General features: G+C 35.1%; 1 protein-coding gene and 1 long non-coding RNA gene across 7 annotated transcripts; one reads left to right on the top strand and one right to left on the bottom strand.

Moving 5' to 3' along the window:
* Nucleotides 1–338: 338 nt before the first annotated feature.
* LOC118046109 (DNA repair protein UVH3) lies at nucleotides 339–11580 on the bottom strand. 6 transcript variants are annotated; one of them, XM_035054878.2, is made up of 19 exons: nucleotides 11307–11580; nucleotides 10976–11219; nucleotides 10723–10856; nucleotides 10514–10640; nucleotides 10171–10242; nucleotides 10027–10077; nucleotides 9711–9850; nucleotides 9566–9626; nucleotides 9134–9205; nucleotides 8971–9024; nucleotides 8530–8714; nucleotides 6282–8268; nucleotides 5675–5869; nucleotides 5269–5354; nucleotides 4754–5051; nucleotides 4527–4663; nucleotides 4013–4097; nucleotides 1792–2319; nucleotides 339–1206 (listed from the first exon to the last, which is right to left on the bottom strand). In XM_035054878.2, exons 2-19 carry the CDS (start codon nucleotides 11198–11200, stop codon nucleotides 550–552), a joined length of 5094 nt encoding a protein of 1697 aa, XP_034910769.1. In that variant the 5' UTR covers nucleotides 11201–11219; nucleotides 11307–11580; the 3' UTR covers nucleotides 339–549. The 6 variants fall into 6 exon arrangements, with proteins under 6 accessions (XP_034910769.1, XP_034910768.1, XP_073261818.1 ...); XM_035054877.2 differs by having other exon boundaries at nucleotides 10976–11226; XM_073405717.1 differs by lacking the exons at nucleotides 10723–10856; nucleotides 10976–11219; nucleotides 11307–11580 and having other exon boundaries at nucleotides 10467–10546.
* Nucleotides 11581–11883: 303 nt separating this feature from the next.
* Nucleotides 11884–15569, top strand: LOC140954839 (uncharacterized). Its single transcript, XR_012168381.1, has 4 exons — nucleotides 11884–12119; nucleotides 12239–12271; nucleotides 13034–15165; nucleotides 15257–15569. It is a non-coding gene; the product is annotated as an uncharacterized lncRNA (long non-coding RNA).
* The last annotated feature ends 6957 nt before the right edge of the window (nucleotides 15570–22526 follow it).

Genomic DNA, 22526 nt, shown 5'->3' on the forward strand with positions numbered 1-22526 from the left:
AAGTAGCAATCTAGATAATTTTAGAATTTTAATTTAGAATTATTAATTTATTACTCTTTTATTGTATCGATGACAACATAAATAACCAGCCATTATTATTTTTAAAATTAATATTTAAAAACTAAAAAATTATTATTTTAGTAAACTTTCCAATAAAAATTACTTTAAAAACAACCATTACTACTGCTAAACACCCATAGTCTTATTGTGAATTTCCTCTCTTTTATTATTATTTTTCTAAATAAAAAAAAGTCGCACCCACAGAATGGAATAGAAGGCAATTTCATACGCTACCGCCCGTTATTGTATAAATCAGGATGCTCTTTACGAGAAGGGACGAAGTCATCAAATCTTTCTGAAATTTTAAATTTGCTAAAGTGATACAAAAAGAAATAATTCATTTTCAGACTGCACAAAACAAATGGTGACAAGAGACACGTCTTGTATGTTTCAGGCATGCAACAGACAACTATATTATTGATTACTCTCAATGGCGGTGGGAACCCTAAAATAAACATCGCAGCACCGCAGCAAGACTGATCTAGAAAATCACATTTTCCTCCGTTTTCTTTTAAGGAAGTACGGCATTGCACTTAGACTTCCTGCACCACCAGTTGCCCCCGTCTCATTCTTAGTTATTTCTGGGCCAGAGACACTGCTCCTTAAATGACCACCAGCATGTGCTGCTGCAACCACGCTGTCTGCATTCAACTCAGTTTCAGAAGCACTCGTCCTCCCTCCATCTCCGACCTCCTTCAGGTGCTCAGTACCATGCTCAACATCTTCCAAAAGATCACCAGTTGCAGGTGGGCTATGGGCAGTGCCTTGGTCCATGCCTGCGTCACTTTCATCCAGGCAAAAACCACCTCCCCTTTCAAGGTGATCATCAGAAGGTTCAACCTCCGAAAAATGGCTATTTCGGTCCACGCCAGGGAGACCAACTTCCTCTCCATCAAAGCAAAATCCATCTCCCCTTTCAAGATAATCCCTGGAGAAGCTCTGAAGTGAAGAATCTCCCACTTCAAGTTGTTCATTGTCTTTGATGCCAATGCCACCATCTCCACGTGCTTCTTGAGCAGAAGAGAAATCTTGATGCAGTGCCTCTTTGTCAAACCCCTTTTTATCACCCTGGTCCAAGGACTTCTCCACATCATCAATTTCCAAGTCATCGACTGTGTAATTTACAGGCTTCCGCAACCGTGTTGACTAAAAAGAGGGGAAAAAGTTGAAAAGAAACCTTCGTTAGATTCAGCTTAAAATAATGAATAAGCCTTCTTGAAATAACATTATTGTAGATGCAAGTCTACTATATGGAATTCCACCATGTTCAATTTACAGAAGGCTCATTTTCACAACTTGCATGATGGTCAGAATCATGACATCATGTGATGAAAATTTAAGCATATAGAAACCTTTATACTAATTTTGCACCAGATAAACCAAAACCAAGACATGCAGCTGTCTATGCATGTACTGAATAACTCCAGTGCATGTTTATCAGGCTGGGGCCTTCTTACATATATGAGATGGGGAGTATGGCTCCTCAAACTGTCAAAAGAGAACCTAAAATGCTTAATAGCTCACCTAAAACATTGGAATAAACTACAGTAAATCAACAAGCAGGCGAGGCAAAGCTTTTGAAATTGAACTAAAGTCTGTTGCACCTTAATAAGAACAAACCACAAACAAGTGAAGTTCTCCACTTGCTTGCTTTCCATGAATTTATCAACGCGACATTATATAGACTTCGTTATGCCATAAAGGAAGTAAGCAAATAAAAATTAATCTCACCTTCCGCAATTCATGTGGGCCACTTGACTCATACACATGCACTTCATGCTCATCATGACCACTATCAACATCACAAGAGCTTGAATCTGATTGTTCAAAACAAAGATTTGCCTTTCCCCTTCCCCTTCCCCTTCCCCTTCCCTGGCCTCTCCCTCTACCTTTTCTGTTTCTTAGGAATCCTCTATCGCTACATTGCCTAACAGTTGCCTCTGTATTCTCAACTTCAGGAAAAACAGGCTCCTCAGCAGTCCTTTTCCTGGACCTCTTTGGTTTTGATTTTTCCAGAAAACTACTCTTATTGCCAGGAGCATTTCTTGCAGTTCTCTTTGAATGTGTCTGAGGTTCATTGTCACCAGATTTCCCAGATAAATTTCCAGTTCTACTTTTAGAAACTTCTTCCACAGGATCATCCATCATGTCAGAGTATTGGTTTCCAGTGATCCCTTTAACAGCCTTCTTGATTCTCTTGCTACGAATTTTTGCAAATCTTTCATTGAAACTGTAAAATGCTTCCAGTCGTAGTTGAGTCTTCAACAAATAAACCAAGTAGAAACTTATCAGCATCTCCTTACATCTTACATAGAGTATGTTGTCAAGATATCTCATTTAAGTAAAATACCCTGTTATTTTATTGTGGGGGGTTTGGGAGTGTGGCCCAAACGGAGGTTTGCTAAAATTCAAAAATTTTTTATACTTTTGAATCATTTTGATGTGCTGATGTAAAAATAAATTTTAAAAAATAAAAAAAAATATTATTTTAATATATTTTTTAGCAAAAAAGCATTTTAAAAAAACAACTGCAACCACACCCTTGTAATATCCGGTTTATCCTTCCATGTTAAAAAAAAAAAATTAAAATTTAAAAGAAAAACAAATTAAGGCATTTTTACAATTCCTCCAGCTTTCAGTTTCTAATTTCAAATGGAAAAAATCATAACAGATGCAAACTATATTCACTTAATGTCCTAAATTGGTATGAGCACTGTATCAACAAAAAGACCTTGATTTTATTGTAATGTCTAATTTAGCCTCCAGTAATTAAAGCAAAATAAAACTTCCAAAAAAACCAAAAAAAATAAAAAAAAAAATATGGTGTTTTACTATTACTTCAATCCTAATTCAAAATATGTAGATAACAAATATTTAACCATTCAATTAATGTTCTCTGGTATGTAGATCATAGCTTACTCTTGAGAGATATAGAATGTTCTTTGTGAGGAATGTGTGTTCATTTAATGTCCTAAAATTATATAAACTTGATCTATATACTAGGATACAGATAATTATATTCAATTTCAAGCAACAACCAAATACAAGTTAGGCAGCAAGTTCTATTACAATTTATTGATTTTATACATTTGAGTTAAAAAAAAGAAGAAAACAATGGCATTTAACAGTAAAGCGTGCTTTTCATGACACTTTGATTAGTTGCAAACGAAGATACCAGATCATAACAAAGGTGGATGATTAATGCAGACAGCAAAAGAAGCGAACTTTAGTCTTTTCATAGACAAGGGTATCTGTTTCAAGAAAACTGTCCAAGTCTGGGTTTACTCTCAATTTAGTATTCTATTAGTCTTAAAGAGAAATCAGCTTTATTAGGCAATTTTAAATAGGACAATCAGTATTTTCTTACATAGGAAGATAAATCCAAGGAGCTCTATGTAAAGGTTATGTAATCATTCAATACAGAGAATCAGTTTATGGATAAAATTCCAGCAACTTTGCTTTTGATTGCATGACTCAACTTTCCATAGGTGTTAACTCCTAAGAACCCTAGATGTGAAGCTTAGGTTTTTCTATCCTCTTGGTGTAACTCCAAGAAACCCTATTAGCATGACTCTAATGATTTCTATAATGTCCAGCAGAAAACACCATCAACCAAACCTCAAAACACTCGTCAGCATTCCCCAAACAACCTCTCATGCATACCTAATCAACCCAACAATTACCCATCAAAGATAAATCTTAAAATTTCCTAAAACACTGCCGACACTGTTCACAGCACCAAACAGATAGAAAAAGTTTGCTTAGAAAATATACAAAAAATATTCTTTATTACGTAATAAAGCAGATGCATGTTGGTAGAGAAGAGTGTGTAGATGCATAAGCACATGTGCTATTTATTATCATAACGAGGGCATGTTAGCTTGTTTGAATCTCATGCATGAACATGAGTAAGCAAATGTGTCTGAGCATGCAGATGAGAGAGGAACACAACCTCATGTTTATTATACTCCTTCAGAACAGGAAGTAGCAACTCATCTGACTTCTGAAAGTTCCACCCAAACTTTTCCCAGCATAATCTGTATGTAACCACAGCTGGTCATTGAAACGAACCATCTGATTTTATATGGGAAAATATGCTGCCGGTTATTTTAAGAACCATAGAGAATCAGTTTGGTGTACTAATAATGCATGATTTGGGTGCATTTTAGCATTGGGTATGTGTTTTCTAATTTCAAAATGTTGGAGCAAATGATTGAAAGCATGGTGACCAAGACGATGCAATCTTCTCTTGAAAACAGCTCTCAAAAAGCAGCAGGAACTTTAGCATGGATCACATTAAAACTTGGAAAGAAAAATAACGCATTGTAAGTATCATCAGCGTAGTCCTATAGCATGTGTAATAACAAATTCAGCAAGGGTAGAAATGTTCAACACAGCATAGACCTAGAAGCAAACACAAGCTGTACATACCGAAATTTATGAAAACCAAAGGTGAGATAACTTACCTGTGAAGAGCATGAAGATCTGGTTTTCCCCATGTGAAAGGCTCAGTTGATTTGTCCACTTGCGGGCAAGAATACGCAGAAATGACTGCTTCACTCGGAAAAGAAGAAGGAATGTGCCAGTTCTTGCTCACATTTCTCTGTACAAATTTAAATTTGGGATCTCTTCTATCATGCTGATTGCTGAAGTATGTGTCAACAAGGAAATGACTAATTCTGTAAGAACTTACATGCTTATCCATGAAAACCTGCTTTATCACTTGATCATGATCTGCAGATTGCTTTTCTTCATGAGCTTGAGGAATGTTTAGGCCAGATGGGTTCGTTCCTTCCATGCCATTACCTGTGCAATTTGCTTCACTACCACCAACCTTTGACTCTTTTTTCCTCGCACCCAGACCAGTTTGAACATCAAACTTTCCTAGGATAGCTGGATCTGGTGATTCAATCCAATCCCTGAATTTTTTAAGGCCATCCTCCTCTGGGAATGCAGTCACAACCTCAATAGCATTGACAATGCCAATGCCACTACAACAAACACACATCCCATTAAAGTTCATAAACTTAACAATAAAAAATAGAATGTCTAATAAAGCATAAAAATGGTTCTTAATACTCAAACCAAGCAGCTCAAAACAATGTGCTTGTAAAAGAGTAAATTCAAAGACATAAAGGAAAACCTACATGCATAAGAAGAAAGCATGACTATTGAGACTTAGAAGCCAAACCAGTATCTGTTAATTACCTAACTCCCTCGGTATAATCACTTCCAAGAAGCAGAGCCATGCGAATTAATTTCTCTCTTGATAGACCAAGCTCTTTCTCAATATCCTGCAAGCAAATTGCCAGAGTATGAATGGCAGAATGTTAAGAATAAAAAGAAAATATATAATTTGCGCTAAAACAGCAGAGAGCTGTAAGAAAAAGAAATGAAGCAGTAAAAAAGAGCCCAAAAGTCAAGAGTAATTTTAGAAGCATTCTAGCTGGAAAAAAAATCATGCAAAAAAGAAGGGACCTTTATGGAGAAAACTATTGCAAAGATGCTGAAAGGCAAGTTTTCTCAATTATTTAATCACAGAACTTGATCCCAATATCATAGCAGTTGTGACAGAACAATAGAAGACAAAAAATTTTGAAGGATTCTACCAGACCTTCATGAAGTATGTCTCCACATATTTACGATCATCAAATATATTCTTATACACATTTCGAGCTCCAAACAAGAAGACATCAGAATCATCAGTCACAGCACCATCAACATAATTTGCAAGTTCCATATATGCACATTGAGCTTCTGCTTCCATTGGTGCTATAATATATGGTAAGCCAAACATCTGCAGCAGCTCCTACAGATTATAAAATGACAAACAACATGAGTTTGGTGCTGCAAATTATTTGATAAGCCAAAATCAGTATCATTTCTACAGAGAATAACATTAACCGAAAAAACATAAGTTTCTCATTTCCTCATGTAAAACCAGAATTTTAGTATCACCCATTGCAATATATTGTTTGACGTAAGCATAAGAAAACAGTTATCCTTAGTGGTCAGTGTATTTGAAGTTCCATAGTTGATATCCAAACAGAAAACAAAACCTAATTTTTGGACAAAAAAACATAGAGAGAGTTTGATCAATCAAGGACAAATCATTGCATGCTAGACTCCAATAAGGACATGAAGCAAGTTGGTCCTAACAACTTGTTAATTGTCACCACTTGATTTAGCTGTTAAGTCAGATAGGAAGTTTCAGTGCATACCTGACATTCTGCAAACATCTCACTGGTGACTGATTCCGCATTACGCTCAAGCTTTCTCTGTTCATCTCCTAGATTACTATATTCTTGATCTAGTATTAGCATTTCATTCTCCAAACTAGCCTCTGTAAAATTGACCTGTTCATTCTCATTATCCATGGATGCAGATTTGCTGATATAGCATTCCCTTTCACTATGATGGTCTTCTGCTTTTTTTTCTCCGTCAAGTTTCTCTGCAAAATCACTGCCATTCACTGAATCTTCTGGGAAAGAGTTCTCAACTGAAAGGCATGGTGGCTCAGCCTCAGAACTAATTTTCTCTCCACCAATGAACGTGGATGGCTCTGCTTTCTTATCATTTCTATCATCAATTAGCTCAGTAAGCGGTAGATAAGTAGATGCTACTATAGCGGTATGAGAGCCGTCTCTTGAATACTTCTCCTGGGAGGCAGATAACCCACCATTCTCAATATCAGAAGCAGGTTCCAAATTCAAGTGGTTCTCCTTTGCTTCCAAAGGGCCAATTGATTCAATAGATGGCATGCCTCGGCACTCATTCTCCCTTTTATCCACATCTTGGCTTATCCGGGCAGGATTAGAATGCACATAACTTTCACGTGATTCATTTATTAGCATCACCACATCATCAGGATTATAAGCTTTAGATGACTTTAATTGGCTACCCACAGATGGAAAGGCTTGTGAGATATTAACTTCACCTGCATCACCTAGGTTTTCAAAACCCAAAATTTCAGAGATTGATTTGCTTTGTTGGGTAGCATCCTTCCTGAGCATAGCTGAACTATTATCTTCTTGATCAAGAAAGCCCACACCCTCATAAGCATGTCCTCTAGAGCTTTTAACATTTCTAGGATCAGATTCTGAGTGGATGGATTTTTCACTCCCAAGATCACTAAGACTTCTAATTATGGCCTCCTGCAAACCAGCCTCATCTTCTATAGAACCTCCAGAAACTTGATTTCTTGATTTAGCTGGATATGAGGACTTATCATGAACATCAACATCTACTTCTACCCATTCCACTTCACTGTCATTCCTAACATTTTCTCCAGAGATTTTAATATTTTCTGGGTTAGATTGCGACTGGATGAATTTTTCAACCACTAAATCATTAAGACTTCTCCTAATAGCATCCTGATAAGCAGCTTCTTCTTCCAAAGTACCTTTGGAAACTAGTTTTCTTTTTGATTCAGCTAGATAGGAGGAGTTATCATGAATATCAGAATCTCCTTCCATCCATTCCACTTCACTATCATCGCTAACATTGCTAGCCTTAAGAGATGGCTTAGTTCTTAATTCAACATCATTAGGAGAACTATTAGCTTTTCCTTCAACAATTCCTTCCTCCCAGTCACTATCAAAAGCAGAATCATCAGAATATCTTCTTGATGTACTATTGCCAGCAGAAGAGATTTTTACAGGCTTTTCAGCTACTAAAGAAGCAAACACTTCGTCATCACTGCTAAAATGCTTGCTCTCGTCACCAACTTCAAAAGATATCTGCACAGAAGTCTCATTACTCAACAAGGACTGCTCGTTCATCTTGTTCAAGTTAGTGGAGTTGCCATCGATACCATGTGAACTTTCTCCATTATGATTTTCATTGGGAAAACATCTGGGGGTACCAATCTTATTTCTGTCATGCACAGACCGAGTACTTGGAGTCTTGATAGAAAGCATTTTCTCCTTTTCAATTTCTTTCATTAAATCCAAGTTCCTTTGCAAATCACGGGTCATGCGCATCCCCATGGCTCTGACTCTACTGACTCGCATATGACCTCTTTCATCAAGATATGTCTCAACATCATCATCAAAAGTACTGCTAGATTCATCCTGGGAAAATCCTGTCACAGTATTGGACTTACAGATAGATGCAACACCAGCCACAAAATCTGAAGATGGTTGCTTTACTGGTTCCTTTTGTTGCTCGTGTCCTTTTCTTCTCTTCACTCCAGCAGTTGTAAGCAACCTAAACATCTTTGAAAAAGTAAGTAGATGACAGGCAATGCCCCATGAAATTGGAAGTGTCTACAACAACAAATGGGATGTATGCATGAAAGTGAATCGGATTAAGGTTGTGCTTGGATTTAGGTTAACACCCCTTAGCATCTACCCCAACCCACTCCTACCAATTAACATTTAACCTTGTGACAGTTGATATAATGCCTTTTCAAAAGACAGGGCATTTGCCAAGCATATTTCATTAGTAGAATGAAAATAAAGTACTCACTCTTTATCCCCAGAAAAGGATGATGAGAAAATAAATTCTCGGTTTGCATCAGAAGCTATCCTTGAAGCCTGGACACCACCAACATCATTCCCAGCAGCAGCTTTCTGCACTTGATCTATCTCACGACGGAAAGCAACAGTTTTAAGATAAGCCTGTATTTGAAGCTCAGAGAATTTTTCGGGCACCTAGTTAAATATGAAATGAGCAAATAAGAAATTTGCACACAATTTGATGGGATACATGCATCACTGTGATATGATAAATGTGAATTCAAATGATAAATAGTTTGTGTCAAGCACCACCTTTTGTAAGTCCTAGTATAGTCACCAAGCACATGGTAAATATGAAATCAATCAACTTCAGAAATAGAAAAGTGATACAAAAACTAGAAAACATTCACATGAAAAATCTTTATCAAGAGCAGTGCATTCAAGAACTGACCTTCTTGACTTTTTGATACCTTTGTCTGTTTTCAGCAATCAATTTCTCTCTCATCTACAAAATAGGAGATGAACAACTAACATCACAGTAAAAGCAATGGGCGGAGAAAGCTGAAACATTTTATCTCGTAGAAAATCAAAACTAGCTGTTCACCAACATTTACCTGGACCAGAAGATCAAGTTGCATTGATGGTGGCAGAGCTGCTAAAACAGCAGGATCAACCTTCCCATGTGGCTGCAAAATGGATCATGCTCAGCTGTAAGGTTAAAAAAAAGACAAAGTTGCATACAGGCACTCCGTGGCACAAGAACAAAAAATCCCGGAAAGAATAGAGCCTGCGTCTAGAAGATGAGTTCTGAGAGAGCAACCATACATGGCATATACCACTAAATTTCCTATTTCAAACATGAACTAGAGAGAGATAAACCAATAAAGAAAGCATCAATGCATCCCTGGTTCATAGGGCACTTGAACTTTGTTCTGATATGGACTAGTTCTCAAACTTCAAAGAAAAATTGAAAAGCATAAAAGCTACAATCTGCATGAACTCCCATTACAACAATAATTCCATGTATCAAAGTTGTGCATACTTACCAGTATCATCTCTTCATCTTCATCACTGCCTTCCTCCTCAGCCACCATAGATGCTGCCAACCTAAACTAACTTGTCAATGCAATCAACAGAATATTAAACCAGAATTGGAAAGAGCATAGTATGACAATTGGACCAACAGCTTACATTTCGTCTAACTTCTCCTGATTGTAACTCTCTGCTGCCACATGATCTCTTCCCATATTGCTCCCTTCAAATTCAGTATGATCTGAGAAAATTTCCTTTCCCTTTGCATTATTTTCGTGCTTGTCATTCTGGTTCTCCAACTTCAATGAAAAATTAAACACTTAGCATCATTTCAAAGTACAAATCAGACAAAAACAAACACAACACAGTGAACACAGGCTCTTAGTTAGCACAACAAGCACGCATTTTTTGCAAGCTGTACCACATGTCATATTAAGATAAATCTCAATGTACAACTAGGCATTCAAGAACTGACCTGCTTGTCTTGATTACTTTTTCCCTTTTCTGCAAATGATCTCTCTCTCATCTACATAAGAGACCTTATTAATGGGCAGAGGTAAAAAAAATAACACGGCAAACAAAGATGGAATGAACAGCACGTCTAATCAAGAAACCATACCAGAAGATCAAGTTGTATTAATGGAGGCAAAGCAGCTAAGACAGCTGGGTCTTCAACCTCATTCATTGGTGGCTGCAAAATAAATTAAATACACCAACTATGACATATTGATCATTTTCGCTTAAGTTTCAAAATAATATTTAGTGAAGAATGGCTGAATGGCCGGGAGCTTTAAGAGCAGAGTCTTCACTTCTTAAAGAAGAATGTTCCATGGTGATAATCAAAACAAATTCCAGAGTTTGAACTTGCAAAACAAAAGAAATGAAGAAATGGACCGATACAATAGCACTTGTTACCACAAAATCAAGAGATAACTTTTTTTTTTTCCTGTCGATTTCTTTACCAAAATCATCTCTTCATCTCCATCTCCATCGCTATCCATGTCCTCTACAGCAGCAGCAGCAGCAGCAGATGTGGATGCATTGTTATCTAAACTCCCACCTTCCTCAGCAGCAATGGAAGCTGCCAGCCTAAATCAACTCATCATCGAAACAATCAACAAAAGTTGTTCTCCAGGCAAAAAAATCACAAAAAAAAGGTATACACACGTACATCTCATCAAGCTTTTCGGGCTCAGACAACACACGTTTATTCTCTTCCAAAATCTTCGTCTGCTTGCCCTTCTTATTAGCAGCATTCTGCTTCTCAAGATCCTTTGCCAGTTCTTTCAGCCTCATTGACTTCAGCTGTGTTATAAAAATCAAATTTCAAAAACTAGGTACCAATTAGATTAGAAAATAATAATAAAAATAAATAAATAAATAAAAGAGCTTTTTGTTTTGTTTCGTTCAGTTTATAGACAGACTTGATTAAGAAGCAATTTCTCAGCGGTTTTGCGGATCTTAGCCTGGGCGTTCTCTCGCAGCCTCCGACGAGCGATGACGGTGCGGCGCTTGAGAGCAGGGGTGGCACCGTCGAAGACGAAGACAGGCTTAGTGCGGAGATACAAAAGCTTACAAATTCGACGAAAGAAGCCAAGCAAATGAGCGTTCCGTACCATCTCTCCCTTGTCGTCTCTCATCGCCTTCATGAACTGGACCAGCCATATACTGGCATCTAAAATCAAAATCAAAATCAAAATCAAATGAAATGGATACGTAGCTAGGGTTTTTGAAGAGAGGAGAAGAGCGGTGTACCGATGGCTAATTTCTTGCCGGCTAGAGTTTCTACGGATACTCGACGGCCGACGGGAGCCAGTAAGTCCCACAGACCTTGGACTCCCATTTTGTTGCTCTTCTTTTCTTCAACTTCAGTTTCAGTTATTAGTTATGATGATGAATCATCATCGTCTCATTGCCGCCAACACCGAGAATGGGTCCTTTTTATTTGTGGCACGAACAATTTTGAACACCTACCCACTTCGGCGTCGCTACTTTTCTATCTTTCTCGGTTAATGTTTCCCTACATTAACAATTATTAATTGATTAATTAACAGCTCAGGCTATTTCATTGCAATTAGGGATGTTCAAAAAAATCGAATAACCGAAAAAACCGAGAAAACCGATGAAAAATTAATCGAGTAAACCGAACCGAGACGAAAAACCGATTAAACCGATTACTAAAATCAAAAATCTTTCCGGTTCGGTTCGGTTTCGGTTTCACCACCAAAACCGGTGAACCGAACCGGTTACCCGACCTAGTATAAATACTAAATGCAAACGGTACAGTAAGTAAACTAATAAAGTGTAAACCTAAAAGCTAAACCTAAATTTACTTCTGCAGCCGCCCCCCCCCCACACCAGACCCTTCTTTCTTTTTAGTTTCCCCTTCAATTTTCATCTTCTCTGAATCTCTGCCTCTTGCCCCCGCATACGTCTCTTCTCTCGCAGATCAATAAGCATATAACCCAGATCTCCGCATCCATCTAGTATCCTTGCAGTCGAAAAAAAACCCGAACAAAACCCGACCCCTGGCGTCTCTCTTCACCTGCAACAGAAAGAGTCAAAGAGGTAAAGTTTACTATTTATCCATGTGTTAATTCTGGCCTTCGTGTGCTTGTAAGTTTTACTTGTAACATTTGTTCCATTAGAGATCTCTGACCTCTGCTTCTTTTTCTATCCTCTTGCAGGCTTGCAACTAGGGTTTTTGCATCTGTCTTCGGGTTCATCCCCTTTCCCCGGCTCTCTCTTCTTTCTGTTGATTTGTGTTGATATCGAGTTATTGATTGCTTTGTGTTGATTTCTGTTGACTGTTGATATCGAGTTATCTTTCGAAGTTTTTACTGTTTTTACATCTTGTAACATTTGCGTTGATTTGTGTTGATCTCTGATCTCTGTTGATTTGTGTTGATATCAATCCATTTTCTGTTGTATTAAATTATTAATTTTAGGCTGCTGACAGTATGTTCATGACTTTATTCTGTTTTATTGAAATTAAGAATTCTTTAAATTTTAATTATATTTTGGAGATTCAAGGTAGTCTTTTTTGTTCTTGGCTGATGTATGCTTAGTATTTTAGCATCAATGGTGTATTCTTTCTTTTACAGTAATAATCCTTGCTCATAACTGGGATTTACTAGTTGCGTAAACTGTAAACATTGTTAAAATATTTTACATCTTTCTGCGTAAACTGAAATTGATGGCAATGAATATTTTACATCTTTCTGCTAGGTAGTTTTTCTTTGATAAAATCATAAATGTGATGTTATGATCTATGTGACATGCACAGTAAATGTGTTAGATCAGCATGTGTAAATGCCACGGACTTTCAGGGTTTTGCTTGCTCTTTCCTTCAATTTTAGAATAGAAATTGGTCCATTACAGACTTTTTGCAATTGAAATTGGTCCATTACAGACTTTCAGGTTCATTGCATGTGTAATTTACAGTATGCAGGTTTTTTAAATTGTTGTTTTCTTAATTTCAGATGGATAATAGGGAAAATCCTACATCGAATGAGTCAAATCCTTCAAGTTCAGAACCAAATTCTTTGCCCATTCCACTTCCAGTTACTACCTCCAGCACAAACAGCAACACTGAAGAAGGTAATCCACCTTCTAGATGTAATAAAAGAAAAAATCCCAAATTTGGGATCATTTTAAAAAACTAGATGGTAATGCTAAAACTCCTAGGGCTGCATGTAAGTATTGTGGAAAAGACTATGCATGTCATACTATACTTAATGGGACTAGTAACATGTGGAGTCATCTAGGTGTATGCAAAAAATTTCCTTTTGTCATTGATCGAAAACAAAAAACTCTAGTTTTAGAACCTAAGCCTAAAATAGAGAGGGGTGATAATGGAGAGGAAAATTTGGTGACTATTAAGGCAGTGGGTTATAATTATGAAGAGTGTAGGAAAGCCCTTGGAAAAATGATTATACTTGATGAGCTACCTTTTAACTTTATAGAAAACCAAGGATTTAAATCATTTTGTAAAGTAATGCAGCCTAGATTTGATGTTCCTTCTCGTTTGACGATTTGGAGAGATTGTTTGAAAATTTATTTAGTTGAGAAGGAGAAATTAAAGAAAGCTCTTAAGGATCAACGTTTATGTTTAACAACTGATACTTGGACATCAATCCAAAATATTAATTATATGTGTTTGACTGCTCATTGGATTGATGAAGGTTGGAACTTGAATAAAAGAATTCTAAACTTTTGTCAAGTTTCTAATCATAAAGGTGAAACCATTGGCCAAGCGATTGAGAGTTGTTTATTGGAATGGGGAATTGATAAGATTTTAACAGTTACTGTAGACAATGCAAGTTCAAATAATTTGACAATAAAATATATGAAAAGAGTAACAATTGGGTGGGCAACTAATATATTGTCAAATGACTTCATGCATGTTAGATGTTGTGCACATATTGTTAATCTTATTGTATGTGCGGGGTTGAAAGATATTGATTATTCAGTGGTTAAAATTAGGAATGCAGTAAGGTTTGTTAGATCTTCTCCTTCTAGACAACTTGTTTTTAATCAATGTGCGGAAAGGTTGAAAATTGGGAGTAAAAAATCTGTTTGCTTGGATGTTGCAACTAGATGGAACTCTACATATATGATGCTAGATGCTGCTGTTAAATTTGATGTGGTTTTTATGAGGTTAGAAGAAACCGATCCTAGGTATTTGAGTTACTTTGAGGTTGATTCACAAGGGAAACAAAAAAACTTAGGTCCTCCTGCTTTAGAAGATTGGGAAAAGGCTAGATCTTTTGTGAAGTTCTTAAAATTATTTTACACGGTTACATTGAAATTTTCTGGCTCGTTGTATGTGACATCTAATTCTTTCTTTCATGAATTGATTTCTATGCACACAAGCATATCTCAACTTTGTAGAAGTGAAGATGTTTATGTATGTAAAATGGCGAAGAATATGATGGAAAAGTATAAAAAATATTGGGGGGATCAAGATGCACAAAACTTTTTGTTGTATGTGGCTGTTGTGTTAGATCCACGTTTCAAATTGAAGTATGTGAGATTTTGTTTTGGAAGATTATATGATGTTGAAGAGGCTGAAAATTTTACAATTAAGGTTAAAGATACTTTGCTAAGGTTGTTTGAGCATTACTTGAATGTTGATGAGAATGTTGAGGTTGTTCATAGTGTTGGAACAAGTATAAATGAAAATGTTAATGTTGATTTAATGGTGGTAAATGATGATATGTTGGATGACTTGGCTTCTCAATTCAAAAAACATTTAGAGGAAGAGGGTAGTGTTAAAAAAAAAAAAATGAGGTTGAGAGGTATTTGGGTGATGATTGTGAGGATCCAAATGATTTTAAATTAGATATTTTGGGTTGGTGGAGGTGTAATGCTACAAAATACAAGATTCTTTCTAAGGTGGCACAACACGTGCTAGCTATCCCGGTATCTACAGTTGTTTCTGAAGCAGCATTCAGTACTGGCGGTCGTATATTAGATCCATTTCGAAGCTCTTTATCTCCATCGACAGTGCAAGCACTTGTTTGCTGTCAGAATTGGTTGAGTTTAGCACCAATTCCAATCAACATTAGATCCTTCATGGATTATATTGAAAATTCTGAGATGATTGAGTCAGGTAATTTCTCTTACAAATTTAAATTTAGTTATTTTATAATATTGTTTATTTACATATGTTTAATCTAACATTTTAATTTATGTTTTTGTAGAATTTGGTGAAAGTTTAAAAATCTCAACTGATTGTTTGTAAGTAGTATTGGTGGCTTGATGCAATCTTGGAATATAATTGTTTTGGGTAATTAATTTGCTTTACCTTGTTAATTTCCCTTTAAATTTTGCATACTTAATTCTTTCAATAATTGAACTATAATATGTTGCTAATTTGCTGGTGTTGCTGGAATTTCTGGAATTGTGTTGCTGGAAGTTTTGTGAATGTTTGGATGGATGCTGCATGCTGGTGCTGGTGTTGCTGGAATTTCTGGAATTGTGCTGCTGGAAGTTTTGTGAATTTTTGGATGGATGCTGGTGCTGGTATTGCTGGAAGTTTTGTGAATTTTTGGATGTTGATGCTGGTGCTGGTATACTGGTGTTGCTGGAATTTCTGGAATTGTGTTGCTGGAAGTTTTGTGAATTTTTGGATTTTGGTGCTAGTGTTGCTGGAATTTCTGGAATTGTGTTGCTGGAAGTTTTGTGAATGTTTAGATGGATGTTGGTGCTGGTGTTGCTGGAATTTCTGGAATTGTGTTGCTGGAAGTTTTGTGAATTTTTGGATGGATGCTGGTGCTGGTATTGCTGGAAGTTTTATGAATTTTTGGATGTTGATGCTGGTGCTGGTATGCTGGTGTTGCTGGAATTTCTGGATGCTGGTGCTGGTGTTGCTGGAATTTTTTCTTCGAAGTTCAAATTATGCCAGATGTTTATGATAATTTATTGCTGGTTGCTAATGTATTCGCTTGTATTTTTCTAGTGCGAACAGACTTTTAATTTCAGGTTTTAAAATTTGATCATGCATCTTGCATATTGCATTGATTTAGCACTTTGAGAAGTATATTAAAAGTTTGCATCTTTGTAGGATTTTAATTGCTATCCTAATTCATGTCCAGATTTTCATTTATATTGAAAGTTAGTAAATTCATATTAAAACTTAGCCATGTGAATTAGCTTAACATTTATTTTAAAAGCTAAACTTGCTTTAAATTTTGAAGCTTTAAAACCGTAAGCCAATTTTAAAGCTTAGTCATGCTAAATCTTCCCAAACCGTAAGCCAATTTTAAAACAAAAACCAAAAAAACCCATGGGATTAGGTTTCCCGGTTTTTTCCTTAAAAAACCGGATTTAACCGAACCGGACCGGTTCGGTTTGAACTGGTTTCCGGTCCGGTTCGGTTCATTGTTTGCAACAATACTGTAATTCGGTTTGGTTGGTTTTTTTAGTCTAAACCGAACCGAACCGAACTGTGAACACCCCTAATTGCAATAACACCAACAAAACATTATTTATTATAGTAGTTTTTTTCTTTCCTTTTTTTATATTTGTTCCATGTATTGCTCTCGTGAAATTAATTTTATTTTCTGAATTTTAATGTTTAATATTATATTTGTTAAAAATAGCACTTTTTATTTTTTTTATTAATATTTTATTAATTTATCATGATTTCTTGACCATGACCATACATTTAACTAGTTAACTTAAGACTCAAGTTGTTTTTTTTGTTTTTTTAATTATTATTTATTTATTTATTTTATATTTGATGACCATGATTAGAAATTGTGTTCATTAATATTTTTTATTTATTATCTTTGAGGTTATCCTAATTTCATGATCAAAATTGTTGGTTTGGAAGGTAGACCTGAGTTTACTCTATTTATTTTTTGGGTTCGTTTTAAATTGAATTATTTTTTTTAATTGGGCTTTGTAAATTTTTTAGATTTACTGTCTATGGGGTGCTTCTAATAGGCTAATACAGGTCATGGATTTGACAAGTTGACTTATATTAACTCAATATATTTTTTTTATCTTTTTTAATTAATTTTTTTTTCATTTCACCATCTAACAACTAAATTGTTTTTTATTTAGTTTTTTTTTTCAATTTTATCTTTTAATATTAGGTTGTTTGAGAATTAGACTTCGTTATTTTTTTCAATTTTCTTTTGTGAAGTTATCATAGTCTCATACATTTAGTTTTTTTTTCTCGATTTCAACTTTCAACATTGAATCTATTGAAAATGAGGCACCATAAATTTTTTTTATTTGCTTTTAATAAAGTTATCTCGGTCTTAAAACCTGAATAACTAGTTTAACATTTTAGTATGGATTAACTTGAGTTGTTGTTTTTTAAAAAATTGATTATTTTTATTTCATCATTTAACTTTGGGTTAGTTGAAAATTGAGTTTTGTAATTTTTTTAAATATACTTTCTATTGATTATCCTGATCCTTCTTAATTTTTTTTTATCCTTCATCATTTTTTAAATTGAATATTTTTTTAATTAGGCTTCGTAGTTGATGTGCATCATAGGAATTAGAATCCATCTCGTAAAGCTAAATCTAATATTTTTCTATTGATTCAGATGATCTAATGATAAGAGCAAGCGCAAAGCAACTACAACAGCCCTTGACAAACCAAATTGGAATTATTGAAGCTATGTCGGAGTTAAAAATTAGCAATCAGTTTGAAATTGGTTCAAGGGTACTTATTTGCCTACAATTGGAACTTCGAAATGGAAAAAGCTCTTAATGGTTCTTTTGATGCTAGGCTACTTGAATTTGGATTGATAATGCAAATAAGTGAAGAAATTTATGTTGTTTACGGTCATAACAATAGATGGATTTGAACCCGAATTTGAAGTCATCCATTGCATGTGATAACAAGACTTATTTAGATGAAATTCAAGTTCAGAACATGATCTTTCTAGATTGTCCAACCATGATTGCATTGGACTTTTGTATAAAAAGTTATAGCTGTTTTAAATTTGGTTTGCTTATGTTTCAAAAAGGTCAAAAAAACGTGTTAGTTAAATTTATCTAGTTACTTTATTAAAAACCAAGTTTTTAGGCTTGATTTTTGTCATGTTGATTTTTCCTAACTTTGGAGGGATGTTCCAATTATAAATATAGTATCAAAATATGTAATAAACACTTTTGACCAAGATTTGAAACTTAATTCAGAGAATTAAGAGTTGTTCTTCCAAATTGATTTTGTTCAATCACAAAGAGTGTGGCGTCGAAATCCTAGATTGATCTTTGTGGCATCCAGATCGACTTATCAAAGTATCATTCTAGTCTATCCTCCATCTTATTTACCTTAAAATCACTATAATCCAATCTAAATACCAAAAGAAAGACAACATGATACGATCCAAGCAAGGTCAAATTCAGATGTTGATGTAAAATGTGCAACTGCCCAATTTTACGGCAAAAGTCATAATTCTCAATCCTACCATTGGATCGGGCTGACATTTTACGTGGAATCTCCTGACATGTTGTCCTACCTTGGGTTAGAATATCATGTCAATCGGAGTTCGGCAAGGCATCCAAACACAGGTCAACAGAGGCTGTACAAGTTTTGTTATTTACTTCATTTTGACCTGTGAACTTCCTATTTGGCCATGATTCTTTTCTTAAAAGGATGTGGCAGCTGATTTTGGGAATCTCCTAATTCTACAAAGATCTTTAATGGGCTGCAACATAGTTTCCAAGTGTGGTAAGGATTCATAAATGTTTCAAAATCCTTTTCTTACAAGGATTCCTTATTCATCCTAGCTACAAAAAAAAAAAAAAGGAAAGAAGATTTCAGAATTAATTCCACCTTCAGATTTGATTCTCCTAGCTTATATAGGACTTCTAAAGGGCAACAAATCTGATCCTATCATATTTAGGATATTAAATTCAGATTTATTTATTTTATTGTTATTTTTCTTCTTAGTTTGGGGTTTATTTATATTATTTGGGTTTAATTGTAAGTGAGCATCATATAAGTCCACACAAGGGGTCCATTAGGGTTTATTTTAGTTTGCAGCCACTATAAATAAGGGCATAACCAGACATGTAAGGTAGACAATTCAGATTAATAAAACTTCTTGTTTGTCGCCCTTTGTGTGTGTGTGTTGGTGAGATAATCTCCCTTCCATGGTTCTCTAAAGAATTGAAAAATGACTTATCGAAGAACAACTGTCTTTGTGGCGTCATCCTTATACTTCTCGTTCGCGAATCAATATTCATTGGGTGGGGGTCTCCGTTTCCAATAGTGTTGGTGCCTAGGTACAAGTTATCTTTGTGTCACACTCCTATCAAACCTGATTTACTTGGCTTTCCGGGAATTGGTGTCTTTGCGTGTGGGTTGCGTGATCACGTGATCACGAGGTTCGCATCACAATACAACCAGACCCATCCTTCATCCATTTTTGTTAGAATCATTGTTGCTGATTTTTGAATCATTCACGGCACATCATAAGGCAAGGGTGTTATCGTTTTCTTTTTTAGAATATAGTGAGATTACGTGTATGACTTTAAGGACAAAAAAATTATGCCAGTGAAACAAGGGGTTTGACATCTTTTTCTCACAGTTTTTTTTGTAATTATTGGTTTGGTTAAGAGTTGTAATGTAATTTACCATTTAATTCATGATTTTTAAATGCAAAAAGTTGTTAGCGCGTGGATGACGTTGCGCACTTTGGGCGGCGCGTGCACCATCTCCTGGTAAAATAAGCTTTCGATGTCTCATTTGGTTCTCCTTCGTGTCCTCTTCCTTTATTGGTGGCTCATGGTGCAACAACCTCATTGGTTAAATCAGTTTATCCATTTATCTTCCACGTAAGGAGTAAATGGGGCAACAACAAAAAAAATTGTGTTTTAGGATTTTACATTGAGTTCACTAAAATCTCCTTTATAACAGGAGGTCCCAAGTTGTCAATAATTTATCTTGCATGTATTTGCATTCACATCCCAACCATAAACACATCCATAATTGGTTCAACTCAACTATTCAATTTATTCAAGAATATATTCATGACAAATCTTTTTATTCAATTTCCATCTCATAACACATGCATAAATTAGTAATTAAGATAAACATCCCAGCATTGAAATTTCATATACAAACACAACACAACTTAGCATTCTAAATATAAACTAGTACATTATAATATTCCAAGTGCAAATTAATACATTTTAATACTCCAACTACAAAATAATACAAGGAGTATACTATTATGTCCAGGTTAGATGATTACTGCATAACAAAAATACATAAATAATCCCTAAGTTCCTAACTTATACAAAAAGGGTCGAAGAACCTAAATTCTACTCTTGACGTGAATGGGAAAGACCTGAAAATTATAATTTTCAATATAATTAAAAATAAAATACAAACAATTGCAAGAAAGAAAAATTTATACAACACATCCACCTACTTAAGTCATATGCAATTCTACATACAACAATTAGCCCTTTTAAGGATTAGCTAATTTGTTTCCATAATTGTGTCTTCCTTTTTTATATATAGGTATTCCAAGCTTTGATTGAGGGTATCCACCATGCCACTTCTTCCCAAATTAGGAAGGTTACTATCGAAGCTAATGGCCCCCATTAGTGTCTTTAGTTGCCTATCCTGGGATCAACTAATCAAGTTCATGGAAATGCCGACACTAACATGACTGTTGGTGTCATTAACTATTTTTGGGCTGAAATAGTTAATCAATGCTCCATGTTACCTTGGGAGGCCTTCAGGTATACCTTACCTTAGAGTGTTCTTCATTTTTCCATGTTTGATTTGTTTTGTTTGAAAGGTTTTTATGTTTTTGTTAAAGTGAATCTATTTTGATTTCGGGTCTTTGTTTTGGTCTATTTTTGGGTCAACCCAGTCGGGTCAAAACTAGGTCAATCCTTAGGCTTTGTTTGGTTTGATTTTGAAGGCTTATTTGGTTTAAGGGTGTGTTTGACAAACACGTTCCAAGAAAAAATTGTTTCTTCTAGTCAAATATGGTATTACAAAAAAAACATAAAAAATAAAAAATATATATCTTCTTGTGTGTTGCGTATGGCCAATTTTCTCAAACAATATGCTAAAAAATCATATCTTTTTTCAAGAAAAATAAATAAAATACATGGTATTTTTTGTGTTTTTAGCATGCATTTTGGATTTAATCACCAGTTTATTTGATCCATAAGAGTTTGACCAATATTAATACCTAATTTTTTTAACTCATGAGAATTAATGGTCAATATTCTGATATAGAATGTTGGACTTACGAGTGAGACTTGTATTTGAATACTAGAAGTTGACTAGAAAATTTGTAGAGTTATTCTAACAATTTACCAATTTTAATTGGGGTTATTTTTTTACTACAATGTTAATTACAAAAAAAAAAACCTTTTTCATATGAATTTGTTTAGGTATATGGGCCCATAATAAATTCTTAACACTTGATTTATTCACACAAATAAATCCTAATTTTATACCAATAGATATACCACTGGCTAAAAACACATCAAAACCTTTAAACCACATTCAAAACTACATAATACAGCTTATCTCAGGTAAGATGCACTAGGGGTACTAATACCTTCTCTAGCCACAACTAGTTCCTTACCCTTAGAATCTCTGATAAAATTAGTACACCCGAGTTTTCTAGCAACCCTGAAATAAACAACTAAGTGATGACTCTAACAACCCCTCTAATGCCTCTCGCCCACGTGCGACAAAATGGTGACTCTAATAAGGAGAATATTGTTTGTAATAATATCATACTAAGTTTTGTGTCTTATGTTGTTTATTGGTTTGTGACATGTTTGAATTTTTACATTTTAGCTTATCTCATTTTATTTATGTTTTAGCATATGTTAGCCTGCTCATACATGTTTATTGGATGTAAATATATGTTCTCATGCAACATATTTTTACTTCTCTAGAATGTGCATGAAAACTTCAGGTTAGGTGAGGGAGTAATAGCTTTCCTTACGACTTTCAGTCATGGTTTAAGTTCTTGAAACCATCCAACTCTTTGCTTAGTGCTTAGACTTGTAGTGATTGATATACATGCCATCCTAATATCTATTGAGCCCTCATATTACCTTCACAAGGGTAATCACTAGCACAATAAGAGACCCTTTTGAGACTAGATAATGTCTATTCTCTATAAATGAGTTAGAAACTGCCCATAATATGTATGCCCCCTAGATAAACATTGTTGCATTAAGGCATACTTAACCCTAAGCATCTCACATTGTAGGACTTTGGACTGATAGAAGAAGCATTCGAAAGAAAAAAAGTATCGATGGATTGAAGTGGAAAATAACAAAAGAAGTATTCGAAAAAGAAAAAATGACTATATTGCTAAATAAAAAAAGCAAAATGCTCACTTTGGGAATCTTCAAATTAGTGTTATTTTTTAACTTGATGGGAATAATCAGTTTAGAGGTGGCTGCAACTTTTTTTGAAAATGAAAATGGTCAAATAAATCCCACCATGGCAATACTAGTA

Source organism: Populus alba, chromosome 17, assembly GCF_005239225.2.
Source record: "Populus alba chromosome 17, ASM523922v2, whole genome shotgun sequence".
NCBI lineage: Eukaryota > Viridiplantae > Streptophyta > Magnoliopsida > Malpighiales > Salicaceae > Populus > Populus alba.